Source organism: Bos indicus x Bos taurus, chromosome 10 (assembly GCF_003369695.1).
Source record: "Bos indicus x Bos taurus breed Angus x Brahman F1 hybrid chromosome 10, Bos_hybrid_MaternalHap_v2.0, whole genome shotgun sequence".
Taxonomy (NCBI): Eukaryota; Metazoa; Chordata; class Mammalia; order Artiodactyla; family Bovidae; genus Bos; species Bos indicus x Bos taurus.
In genome coordinates this window covers 50359732-50373165 of record NC_040085.1, presented here as the reverse complement: position 1 = coordinate 50373165, position 13434 = coordinate 50359732, and the positions used below count along the sequence as shown (strand labels likewise).

The following is a 13434-nucleotide window of genomic DNA, read 5'->3' as shown; positions in this document are numbered from 1 at the left end:
TTGGAGGGTGTTATGGTAAGTTAAATAAATCAGAGAGAGAGAGAAACAAATACTGTGTGGTATCACTTATACATGGAGTCTAAAAAGTAAATAAATGTGAATAAAACAAAGCAGGAAACGATTCACAGATGTAGAGAACAAACTGCTGGTTACCAGGGGGAGACAGAAGAGAGGAGGGGCGAGATAGGGATAGGGAATTAAGAGGTACAGACTACTGCATGCAATATAAATGAGCTATAAGGATTTATTATACAGCCCAGGGAATATAGCCAATATTTTATAATAAATAAATGGAGTATGACCTTTAAAAACTGGGAATCACTATGCTGTACACCTGAAACTATGTATATAGTTGTTGTTTAGTTGCTAGGGCCTGTCCATCTCTTTTTGCAACCCCATGGATTGTAGCCCACCAGGCTCATCTGTCCATGGGATTTCCCAGGCAAGAATACTGGAGTGGGTTGCCATTTCCTCCTCTGCGGGGAGCTGCCCGTGAGAACGGGGTCCTTTGTCCGAAGGACACAGCTCTGGGAGCTGCCTCAGTCCTTGAGGGTTTGCTTGCAAACATAGCTCTCTGTCCCGCCACCCCAGAGATTAGGCGCTTATTTACTGCAGGCACCTGGAGTTCTGTGCAAACTTCTCACGCACAGAGAAATGTTATCTGGTGTAAGAAATAATAACAGGGAGCCATTCCCATGCTCTCAAGATTTCTTGTGACTGTTTGTAAGATGTATAGGCTAACCAAGAAAAAATGTCAACTGTTTCGTCTCTCTCACGCTTTTCTGTATAAATATGAGATGTTGAATAAAGTTGGTGTCAGACTGCGTCCCTTCGTGGTGACGTGTCTGAACCTCTCGACCCCATCTTTGTAGTCTCTTGCTTTAGTTTCTTTCTTAGCCCCGCCGTGCACGTTCTCGGGACCTGATCGACTTTGCCGGCTGGCTCCGGCAGGTGGCGCCCGAACAGGGACCCGAGAATCGGAGTGCGACGACGGCCGCTGCCCGCCAAGATTGAGGTAAGTAAAGAGGAATTCCTAAGTAATTAAAAGTAAAGGGCAGGGAGGGTGATTGTCGAGAGTAATAAATCATGGGACAAGGCAATAGCCGCCAGTTATTTGTACATATGTTGAAAACTATGTTAAAAGGTAGGGGAATTCATGTAAATAAGTTACAGCTAGAAAAGTTTTTACTTTTTATTGAAGAGGTTTGTCCTTGGTTTCCAGAGGAAGGAACAGTTAGTCTGGAAACTTGGAAAAAAGTAGGAAAACAATTGCAGACATATTATTCCTTACATGGTCCCAATTGTGTTCCTGTGGATGCTTTTTCTTTGTGGACTCTCATAAGAGACTGCCTGGATCCTGAACATGAGGGACATAAAATTCAAACAGCTCTCAGGGATTCCACAGGACCCGAAGTTACAGAGCCTTGTGCCCCATCACCTGAGCCGCTTTATGCTGTGCCTGAGGGAACAGCTTATAAGGCTGGAGGGAGTGATGATGTGTTAAGCTCTGATGAACAGAAAGAGTTAAATGAACAAGCGGCTCAGAACCATAGAGAGGATATGCCTTGGGAGATGATGGTTAACATGGAATCCCCCCCAGGAAAAGGGGAATTAAAGCATTCAGGGCTTTCTGAAGAACAGCTGGAGAATTTAATTCAGAAGATTGTTATAGCAGTAAAAAAGGATGCACAGGGAGACTCCCACTCCAGCCAGCCTGCGCCTCCAGCATATCCTCCCTCGGTTCTTGCTGGACTCGATCCACCTCCGCCTTTCGTAGAACCGCGAGAGCTTATATCTATCCCTGCTTCTTTGCCCGGTGAAAACATAAAAATTAAAAGTGAGATATTATTATCTCCTCTTCAACAAGCAATTAAGCGAGCTAATGAAGAAGGAGAACATATTCCCGGGTTTTCAGGAATCTATCCAGTGTTTGAAAATGCTCAACAGCAGAGGTATTATGAGCCGCTGCCCTTTAAGCAACTGAAAGAGTTAAAAATGGCTTGTGCACAATATGGCCCGACTGCGCCGTTTACTCAGGCTATTATAGAGGCTTTAGGAAATCAAAATCAGCCACCTAATGATTGGAAACAGGTTGCTCGAGCTTGTTTATCTGGAGGAGATTATTTACTATGGAAATCTGAGTTTGCTGAGCAATGTGGGATCACAGCCGATATCAACCGGCGACAGGGACTGAACACCACTTATGAAATGATGGTGGGAGAGGGAGAATATCGAGACACTAATAGTCAACTTAATTATTTACCTGGAGCCTACCCTCAGATTAGTGCTGCGGCTCTACAAGCATGGAAAAAGCTTCCAAATTCTGATAAAAAGACTGAAGATTTATCTAAAATTCGCCAGGGGCCAGATGAGCCATATCAGGATTTTGTTGCCCGCCTGCTTGAGACAATTGGTAAAATGATAGGGGATGAGCAGGCGGGGATGGTGTTGACTAAACAGCTTGCTTATGAGAATGCCAATTCGGCTTGTCAAGCTGCCCTGAGACCTTACAGGAAAAAGGGAGGCTTATCTGACTATATACGGATTTGTGCTGATATCGGCCCTTCATACGTTCAAGGCATAACTTTGGCCGAGGCATTACAAGGAAAGACAGTCAAAGAAGTACTGTATCAACAACAAAAGTGGGATAAAACTAGTGGTCGGCTTCGAATCCCTGGCTCTGGCTGCTTTTCTTGTGGCCAGATGGGTCATCAGGCCGCCCACTGCCCGCAGAAGCAGGCCCGGAGACCTGCTCAAACCCCTAACCTTTGTCCTAGGTGTAAGAAAGGCAGACACTGGGCAAGGGATTGCCGTTCTAAAACTGACTTACAGGGAAAGCCACTTCCTCCGGTCTCGGGAAACTGGGTGAGGGGCCAGCCCCAGGCCCCGAAACAATGTTATGGGGCGATGCAAAATCTGACCAAATTGGAGACGCTTCAAGGCCAAAACGCAGAACTGTTACCGAGTTGTTCAGAGCAACTGCAGGGAGTGCAGGATTGGACCTCAGTTCCTCCACCTACACAGTATTAACTCCAGAAATGGGCATGCAGGCTTTGCCAACTGGAATTTTTGGCCCTCTTCCGAAGAACACTGTGGGCCTCCTATTGGGGAGAAGCAGTACTACGATGAAAGGTTTATTAGTAGCCCCTGGAGTCATAGACTCTGATTATATGGGTGAAATAAAAATTATGGCCCATTCACCACAGGGCATAACAGTAATACAATCTGGTCAACGTGTTGCTCAATTAATTCTACTTCCTATAATTCCAGTTGGAAAAGCCATTAGGCAAGAACGAGGATCCCGAGGTTTCGGGTCTTCAGACGCTTATTGGATTCAGGCCATTAATAAGCAATGCCCTGAGCTTCTACTGTATATTCAAGAAAAGCCTTTTAAAGGTATTTTGGATACTGGTGCAGATGTTTCTGTTATATCTCAAAAACATTGGCCTGATGAATGGCCTAAGCAGGTTGTAATTTCTACTTTGCAAGGCATTGGGCAATCACATGACCCAGAACAGAGTTCAACCTTTTTAAAATGGAGGGACGAAGAAGGACATGAAGGACATTTTAAACCTTATGTTTTGCCAGGACTGCTGGTTAATCTATGGGGGAGAGATGTTATGATGAATATGGGGGTATATCTTTATAGTCCAGATAAAAAGATTAGTAATCAATTGTTAGACCAAGGCCTTTTGCCCCATCAGGGGTTGGGGATAAATTCACAAGGGCCTTTACAACCCCTGATCCCTGCAGTTAAGAATGATAGAAAAGGTATAGGATGTTTTTAGGAGGGGTCATTGATCGTCCTGCAATCCATGCTGATCCGATAAAATGGAAGTCTGATGATCCAGTATGGGTTGATCAGTGGCCCCTATCAATAGAAAAAATCACGGCCGCCAATCAGCTTGTGCAGGAACAGCTTGCTCTCGGCCATATTACCCCCTCAAATTCACCTTGGAATTCACCTATTTTTGTCATTAAAAAGAAAACAGGTAAATGGAGGCTATTACAAGATTTACGAAAGGTTAATGAAACAATGGAATTGATGGGCCCCCTTCAGCCGGGGTTGCCTACCCCATGGCCATTCCAAAAGATACTTACAAAATTATTATTGACTTAAAAGACTGCTTTTATACTATTCCCCTTGCCACTAATGACTGTCAAAGATTTGCTTTTAGTGTCCCTTCTACAAATTATAAAGAACCTATGAAAAGATATCAGTGGCAAGTTTTACCTCAGGGAATGGCTAATAGTCCTACTCTCTGTCAGAAATTTGTTGCTCAAGCTTTAAAAACCACTAGGTCCTTGTACTCCCAAGTATATATTATTCATTATATGGATGATATTCTTTTGGCATATGAAGATGAGGAGTTGCTATTAAGAACATTCGCTTATATGCAAACTGCATTACAGGATTATGGTTTGATTATTGCAACAGAAAAGGTGCAACGCTTCCCCCCCTATTCTTATTTGGGTTTTTTTCTGGAAAAGAATGGTTTCGAGCTCAGAAGTTAGAAATTCGTAAAGATAATTTGGTTACCTTGAATGATTTCCAAAAACTGTTAGGAGATATTAATTGGATAAGACCTTACTTGAAGCTAACTACAGGGGAAATGAAGCCTCTTTTTGATATTCTGAAGGGTGATCCTGATCCAACTTCTCCCCGAACTCTGACTCTGGAGGGAAGGCAAGCCTTAGATAAAGTTGAACAGGCCCTGTCTAAACAACAAGCTACTTATTGTGACTATACTCAAGAATGGGGTTTATATATTCTTCCTACTAAACATGCTCCTACAGCAGTCTTATTCCAAGGATTGCCTTTAAGATGGCTTCACTTGCCTGCCTCTTCCTCTCGGGTATTAACCCCCTATTATGATTTGGTTGCTGCCCTAATAGCTCTTGGGCGGTCAGAATCCACTGTATATCTAGGAAGAGACCCACATTTTATATGTGTTCCATTTTCTAAAATTCAGCAGGACTGGCTGTTTCAGTTTAGCGACAATTGGGTTATTGCCTTAGCTGGTTTTAGTGGACGGCTTGATAATCATTATCCCTCAGATAAAATTTTGCAATTTGCTCATTATCACCAATTTCTCTTCCCAAAAATCATTGTTTCTCAGCCCCTTGCCGACGCCCTAACTGTATTTACTGATGGCTCTTCTAATGGAATAGCTAGTTTGATTATACAGGACAACACTACCACCTGGCATACTAATTATAAGTCTGCTCAAGAAGTAGAACTATTTGCCGTTTTTCAGGCTTTATTACAAATTTCTGCTCCATTTAATTTATATTCTGACAGTCAATATATCATAAGAGCCTTAAACACTATTGAGACTGTTCCATTTATTGGTACCCTGAATTCTACTATCCAAACTCTTTTTCGTGATATACAACATTTAATTTGCTCCAGAGTTAATAAATGCTATTTTGGTCATATTCGTGCTCACTCTGGACTTCCTGGACCTTTAGCACGAGGCAATGCTTTGGCTGATGAAGCTACACGTATGATATTTCCTTCATTGGAACAAATGGCAAAAACTTCCCACAGCTTACACCATCAAAACAGCAATAGCTTAAGACTTCAATTTGGCATTACTCGAGAAGCTGCCAGACAGATTGTTAAGCAATGTCAAACATGTCCTCAGTTTTTTAGCGTCCCCCACTATGGAGTTAATCCTCGAGGATTGTTGCCAAACGATATATGGCAAATGGATGTTACCCATATTCCTGAATTTGGTAAACAAAAATTTGTTCATGTTACTATTGACACCTTCTCCGGCTTTTTACATGCCTCTCTACAATCCGGAGAAGCTAGCAAACATTGTATAGCTCATTGCATTAAATGTTTTGCTGTTATGGGAACCCCTAAAACCATAAAAACAGACAATGGTCCAGGATACACTGGAAAAAATTTTCAATTATTTTGTACGCAATTGTCTATCTCACATAAAACAGGTATCCCTTATAATCCTCAAGGTCAAGGAATTATTGAACGGGCACATCAAACTCTCAAACATCAATTGCAAAAACTAAAGAAGGGGGAATTGTATCCCAATACCCCCTCCAACTCTCTAAACCATGCTTTATTTGTTCTAAATTTTTTACAATTGGATATAAGTGGCCGTTCAGCAGCACAGCGATTTTGGAACTTTGATGCACAAACAACAAGACCTAAAGTCTTTTGGAAAGACCCACTTGTAGGAAAATGGTATGGACCAGATCCAGTACTAATCTGGGGACGAGGGCATGTTTGTGTTTTCCCACAGGATGCCGAAGCGCCGCGCTGGCTGCCGGAAAGGTTGGTACGCACGGTGGAGACAGTCTCTAGCAAATCAGATGAGGAGATTGACAATTCAAGAGCATGATGAATTACCATCTCGGCAACAACTTCAGGCATTGATGCGAGAGGCACAGAATCCTGTTGCGGTGCAGGGCGATCCGATATCACCTTTAAGCTTCCTGATAACCTTATTAATTATCTTAAATCAGATTAACACTGCACACTCTGAAGAATATTCAAGTGCTTACTGGGCTTATTTTCCCGATCCTCCCCTTCTCCAACCCGTGGGCTGGGAGGGTCGGTCTATTCCCATATACACTAATGATACTGTGGCTTTGGGTGGTTTTTCAGATAAACATATTATTCCTAATCAAGTTAATTTCTCTTATCATGGAGTGTTTGATCACTTACCTATTTGTCTGTCTAGATATTTTAATTCAACAGGATGTCTTTTTGTTGGGGAGTCCGGATATGCTGATTTTGACAATGGTTGGAGCCTATATATTCCTGGAGTAACGAAAGAGTATGGAATTCCTCAACGTCGTAATGGAACTGGTCCTTTAGATATTCCTTTCTGCGACTTTGGAACAAGGGGAAGAGTCACTGCTGCACCATGGAAACTGTGTCGAGATGGAACTGCTACGGTTTATAACATATTTGGGACAAATGAGTCATTGTGGGACTGGTCTCCAGACTCGGCCCGAAACCCTGGAGCTCAAGATAATAGGAACTTTGCATCCCGTATTTGGAACTTGGGCGGCTCTAAAGTGTTCCAAACAGAAATCTGGAAACTAGCTGCCGCCCTTGGATGTGAGGGTTCCTACCTTCAGGTGGGATTGAAAGTGAGACACGGTCATTTGTGGAATCTCACCATGAGATACCCTCGTGCATGTGTGCCTCACCCTTATGCTTTACTAGTAGGATCTGTAAAAATACAACCTGGGTTACAAAATTATAATGTAACTTGTAACAATTGTACTTTGACTAACTGTGTTAGGGGAATTACCAATCAAACTAGGGTTCTAGTCTTAAGACAGCCTGCTTTTGTTATGGTTCCTGTAAAGATTAATGGGTCTTGGTATGATGAAAGGGGACTTGAACTTTGGAGAGAAGTAGAGGGTGCTTTAATGCGTTATCGCAGGGGAATAGGGTTAATAATTCTGGGATTTGTAGCTTTGGTAACTCTTATTGCTTCCTCGATTACTGCAGCCCTGTCCTTGGCACAATCAGTGCAAACTGCAACTTTTGTTAATAATCTGGCACAAAATGCATCCGTTGCCCTGGGGACTCAAGAAGATATTGACAAAAAGCTAGAGGATCGATTGAATGCCCTTTATGATGTTGTAAAATATTTAGGTGAAGAGGTTCAAAGTATAAAGTTGAGATTACGAGTACAATGTCATGCTGATTTTCGATGGATCTGTGTTACTCCCAAAAAATATAATGGTAGTATAACTGCTTGGGATAAGGTGAAAGCTCATTTAGAAGGTATTTGGCATAATGAAAATATTTCCTTAGATTTGCTGCATCTACATCAGGAAATAATGAACATTGAAAATGCACCCAGACCTGATTTGGATGTTGCAAAAAGAGCTGAGTCTTTTGTTAAAGAACTTTTTCGACATGTACCTACTGTCAATAGTATTTGGTACTTGGGAGCAGCCATGGGAGGACTGTTCTTAATAATTTTAACTGTTTTATTTCTTGCACCTTGTTTAATTAAAAAACTGATTGATGATCTATGGATCATAAAGGCTTCCATCTATGGAAATGGTCTGCGGTTAAAGGAACATAAGCGTATGCCTATATAAAAAGAAAGGGGGAGATGCGGGGAGCTGCCCGTGAGAACGGGGTCCTTTGTCCGAAGGACACAGCTCTGGGAGCTGCCTCAGTCCTTGAGGGTTTGCTTGCAAACATAGCTCTCTGTCCCGCCACCCCAGAGATTAGGCGCTTATTTACTGCAGGCACCTGGAGTTCTGTGCAAACTTCTCACGCACAGAGAAATGTTATCTGGTGTAAGAAATAATAACAGGGAGCCATTCCCATGCTCTCAAGATTTCTTGTGACTGTTTGTAAGATGTATAGGCTAACCAAGAAAAATGTCAACTGTTTCGTCTCTCTCACGCTTTTCTGTATAAATATGAGATGTTGAATAAAGTTGGTGTCAGACTGCGTCCCTTCGTGGTGACGTGTCTGAACCTCTCGACCCCATCTTTGTAGTCTCTTGCTTTAGTTTCTTTCTTAGCCCTGCCGTGCACGTTCTCGGGACCTGATCGACTTTGCCGGCTGGCTCCGGCACTCCTCCAAGGGATCTTCCCAACACAGGAATTGAACTCACATCTTCTTCATTGCAGGTGGGTTCTTTACTGGTAAGTTGCCAAGGAAACTTAATGTATATGAATTGTATATCAACTATATTTTAATTAAAAAATTTTTTTTAATTGAGTTAAATAAAATATTTGATACAGGATATTTTTATATCTACATGACAGTCATGAATATACCCTCTTTTAAAAACTGTCCTTTGACAAGATGAAAAACATATATTTCTTTTCATTCATAATCATGTTGCTTCTTAGAAATGGCATTGGTGGAATTTGTGGTATCTCTAGATCCAGTCATTCAATTACGAGGATCCACTATGAACAGTTGTGTTTGGGTTTAAGTATTGTGTTGTCTTCCCAGTTGAGGCCCAACCTCTTTAAAGTTTCTACGCTTTCACAACTTTAGAGTTAGGTAATTACTATCTTGCTAGATGTATTAGGCCTGTCTGTCCACGAGGTGTCACCCTAACATCTTAGGATACAAAGAAAAGAGTAATCTTTCTTTTCTAAGTAGGTTATTTTTGGTAGTGGATATATAAACAGTCCCATCACTTCATGGCAAATATATGGGGAAACTGGCTGATTTTATTTTTGGGGGGCTCCAAAATCCCTGCAGATGGTGACTGAAGCCATGAAATTAAAAGACGCTTACTCCTTGGAAGGAAAGTTATGACCAACCTAGATAGCATATTCAAAAGCAGAGACATTACTTTGCCAACAAATGTCTGTCTAGTCAAGGCTATGGTTTTTCCACTAGTCATGTATGGATGTGAGAGTTGGACTATAAAGAAAGCTAAGCACAGAAGAATGGATGCTTTTGTGGTGTTGGAGAAGACTCTTGAGAGTCCCTTGGACTGCAAGGAGATCCAACCAGTCCATCCTGAAGGAGATCAGTCCTGGGTGTTCATTGGAAGGACGATGTTGAAGCTGAAACTCCAATACTTCGGCCACCTGATGTGAAGAGCCGATTCATTTGAAAAGACCCTGATGCTGGGAAAGACTGAGGGCAGGAGGAGAAGGGGAAAACAGAGGATGAGATGGTTGAATGGCATCACTGACTTAATGGACATCAGTTTGGGTAAACTCTGGGAGTTGGTGATGGACAGGGAGGCCTGGCATGCTGCAGTCCCTGGAGTCACAAAGAGTCAGACACGACTGAGCGACTGAACTGAACTGATATAAACGGTTGATATTTTATGCCTTAATATAGGGGCTGAAGCAGGCAAGATTCGAGACAAAACTCAAGACTTCATGTTTGTCCACATTCCTGCTTAAGGCACTTTTCCACACAACACTAAATTTTTCTCCCTCTTAGAGTTAAAATATGCCTTTTTTTTTTTTAGAAAATATTCTTTAAATTAAAATAAAAAATGTGGTCATTCACAATAAGCCTAAATATTTGGTCATGTGCTAGATCACATAAGAGTCCTCGTAATTCTGGAGCAGCATCTCTTTGACGTCCATGGTGACAGTCATTGATTGTGAACAAAGACTCTCTCCTGGGTCAAATCTTAGTCCCTCTCTTCCAGTCTGACCAGAGGAGCAAGCTAGACCTTTTCCTTGGGCCTTGTCTCTGGCCTGTTTAGTCCAGGTATAGCAAGGAACCTGTTAACTCAGGAATCTCATACCCTTGATATCTGATACCCTAACTTTCCTTCAGCAAGAATCATATTAAGTTGACTTTGCAATAGTTCCCCTACACTTTATTCCTTTGGTTAATTTTCCATCCACTGACCCTTTCATTCTGCTCCTTGGCTATAAATTTTCAGTTCTTTTGGTATATTTGGAGTTGAGCCCAACCTGTCTCCCCTTTTGTGATAGTCTGACAGCAATTGTGGTAGTCCTCACCATTCTAATAAATGGTTCAGGACTTCCTTACTGTTCTAACACGTGTCAGACTAACACTTTAACACTTTTTTCTTTAACAATTATAGATAGAATTCCACAGTCAAATCCCAATACAGGGTCATCTCACAAATAAAACAATTAGTCTCTGTTAATACTGACAGTGTTTTCTGTTGTCAAAAATTAACAATCTTTCCTTATGCTCCAGTTTCCTCTTCTCTTAAGGATTCATTTATCTTAAGCGTTAACTGGGGCGTGTGTGTGTGTGTGTGTGTGTGTGTGTGTGTGTGTATCCTCTATAATGAGAAATTAGGATGGGCTTCCTCATCAGAGGTTTTCACCACATTCCAAAATTTGTACTTTGAGGCAAATGATACCAAAGATAACACGTAATTCATTTGTTTATTAGTTTATTCATTAAGAAAAAAGGAAGTAAAAAAACACAAAACAACCAAAACAAAAAAGAAAAGGAGGAAGTACATATGGATAGAGAACTACAATGTCTATAACATCTACTCTATCAGGTAATTTAGATGTCTGATTAAATGTTGGTTAAATTATCTTGAGTTTTTTGACATTTGCTTCAGATCCATAGAAAACTGAATCCATCAGTTTAAGAAAGTTTAGGTAATTTGATGAAGTAGGAACTTCATTTGTCTCTCTCCAAAACCTGGGAGCTATAATATTCACTTTTCTTTTTGCCAGCTACATACAGTGGGCAGGGAACTAGAGTAAATTGACTTTGACTTATTGTAATTTAGTAAAACATCTGAAATGGAAAATTTACAAATCTTTATTTTAGAGGGAAAATTTGTATTGTTTAGTGGCTCAGATGGTAAAGAATCTGCCTGCAATGTGGGAGACCCAGGTTTGATACCTGGGTCAGGAAGATCCCCTGGAGAAGGGGATGGCTACCCACTCCAATATTCTTGCCTGGAAAATTTCATGGACAGAGAAGACTGGAGGGCTACAGTCCATGGGGTCGCAAAGAGTCAGACATGACTGAGTGACTAACATTTTCACTTGTATTATTTGGGCTTCGCTGGTGGCTCAGATGGTAAAGAATCTGCCTGCAATGCGGGAAACCTGGGTTCAGTCCCTGGGTTGGGAAGATTCTCTGGAGAAGGGAATGGCTACCCACTCCAGTATTATTGCTTGGAGAATTCCATGGACAGAGGAGCCTGGCAGGCTACAGTCCATGAGGTTGCAAAGAATAAGATATGACTCATTGGCTAACACTTTCACTTTCACTTTGTATTGTGTAGAGCAATGATTCTTAATTGATATCCATTAATTGGGGGTTTTGTTCTTACCATGATTATAAAACAGTTAATTATATATAAAATTATCTAACAAACATGTGCAAAGTAACTATGCAGTCCATAATTCTCTAATAGAATTTATTACCTCTCTTTAGAGTACTGTACCAGAGTGGGCCACTAGGTGTCAATCTGACACAGAAATTATCTAAAAAGGCACTTAGAAAATAAATGAGCTAACTGTCAAGGTAGAAAGATACTCTGTTTTGCCTTCTCCAGTGTATAGGTGAATTTTATGTTTATTCAGCTCTTTGCTATCCATCTGCCTGGGGAAACACTACAATTATCTTACTGAAGTAAAATTATTTTACCACCAAGAGAAATGTAATAAATGTCTTGATATCTAAGGTAGGGTTATTTTATTTCTTACAGATTTAGTACAAAAATATAAATATTTTTTTAGAACAGTGATAAAAAGAAAATCCCAGGTGTAACAAAACTATACAGAACACATATAAGGGAAACTTTATAATAGTCTTGAAAGATGTAGCAATAAACTTCAGCAAGTTAAAAGCCCTTTTTGGATGTGATGTATCAGTGAAATGTGGATATCAGCACATCCATTTAATACCATCCCAGTTGAAATACTACAAGTATTTATAGAGATGAATTCTAAGATTCATATAAAAAGTAAATTTATAAGAAAAAACATGAAAATTCTTTTGTTTGTTTATTTTATTAAAAGGAAAGAATAATGAGGTGGCCTAACGCTGAGCTTAGTCACTCAGTCATGTCCAACTCTTTGCGACCCTTTGGTCGCCAGGCTCCTCTGTCCATGGGAATTTAGACAAGAATACTAGAGTGTGTTGCCATTTCCTCCTCCAGGGGATCTTCTGACCCAGGGATCAAACTCAAGTCTCCTGTGTCTCCTGCCTTGCAAATGGATTCTTTCCCCGCTGAGCCATCAAGGAAACCCCATCAGATATTAGAGCATACTATAAAGCCTCTTTCTCATGAGTTGGGAGGATGCCCTGAAGGAGAACACGTCAACCTACTCCAATATTCTTGCCTGGAGAATCCCCTTGAACAGAGGAGCCTGGCGGACTACAGTCCATGATGCTGCAAAGAGTTGGACATGACTGAGCCACTAAGCACACATAAAGTCTCTATAATTAAAACGCCATGGTATTGTGGATGGTAGACAGACTAATGGGGAGAATATCAGATATCAAATCCAGAAAAAGACCAAAGTTTGTATAGAGGTATATTATATATGTGATCACTCAAACTCTGAGGAAAAAGATGGGCTTTTAAATAAATGGCATTGTGACAATGTGATGGTCATTGGATCATGCCTTATTTCATGCACAAGAATAAACTCCAGTGGATCAAATGTATCAATGAAAAAATATCATAGAAATCAAGAAAACCTGAGTGATTTTTCTTAAACTTTATAATTAAGATAAACTCCTAAATATGAATTCTTCCCTATGATTAAAAATTCAGATAAAATAGAAGATAGATGAGTGTGATCCCAAAGTATGATTTTCATGTCAAAAAGAAATCAGAGGTAAAACTGGGACAGATAACACACTGGGACATAATATTTGTAAAAGGATACTTATATATATTTTTAAGGTATAAATTCTATTTAGAAAAATTTTAAAGACCAAAAAAGAAGAAAAAAGACCAAACCTTCCTGTGGAATGCTGGACGAAAGATG

General features: G+C 40.7%; 1 protein-coding gene across 1 annotated transcript; it reads left to right on the top strand.

Moving 5' to 3' along the window:
* The first annotated feature begins 895 nt into the window (after positions 1-895).
* Positions 896-3042, top strand: LOC113900310 (endogenous retrovirus group K member 113 Gag polyprotein). Its single transcript, XM_027553964.1, has one exon. It carries the CDS (start codon positions 1087-1089, stop codon positions 3028-3030), a length of 1944 nt encoding a protein of 647 aa, XP_027409765.1. The 5' UTR covers positions 896-1086; the 3' UTR covers positions 3031-3042.
* Positions 3043-13434: the final 10392 nt, after the last annotated feature.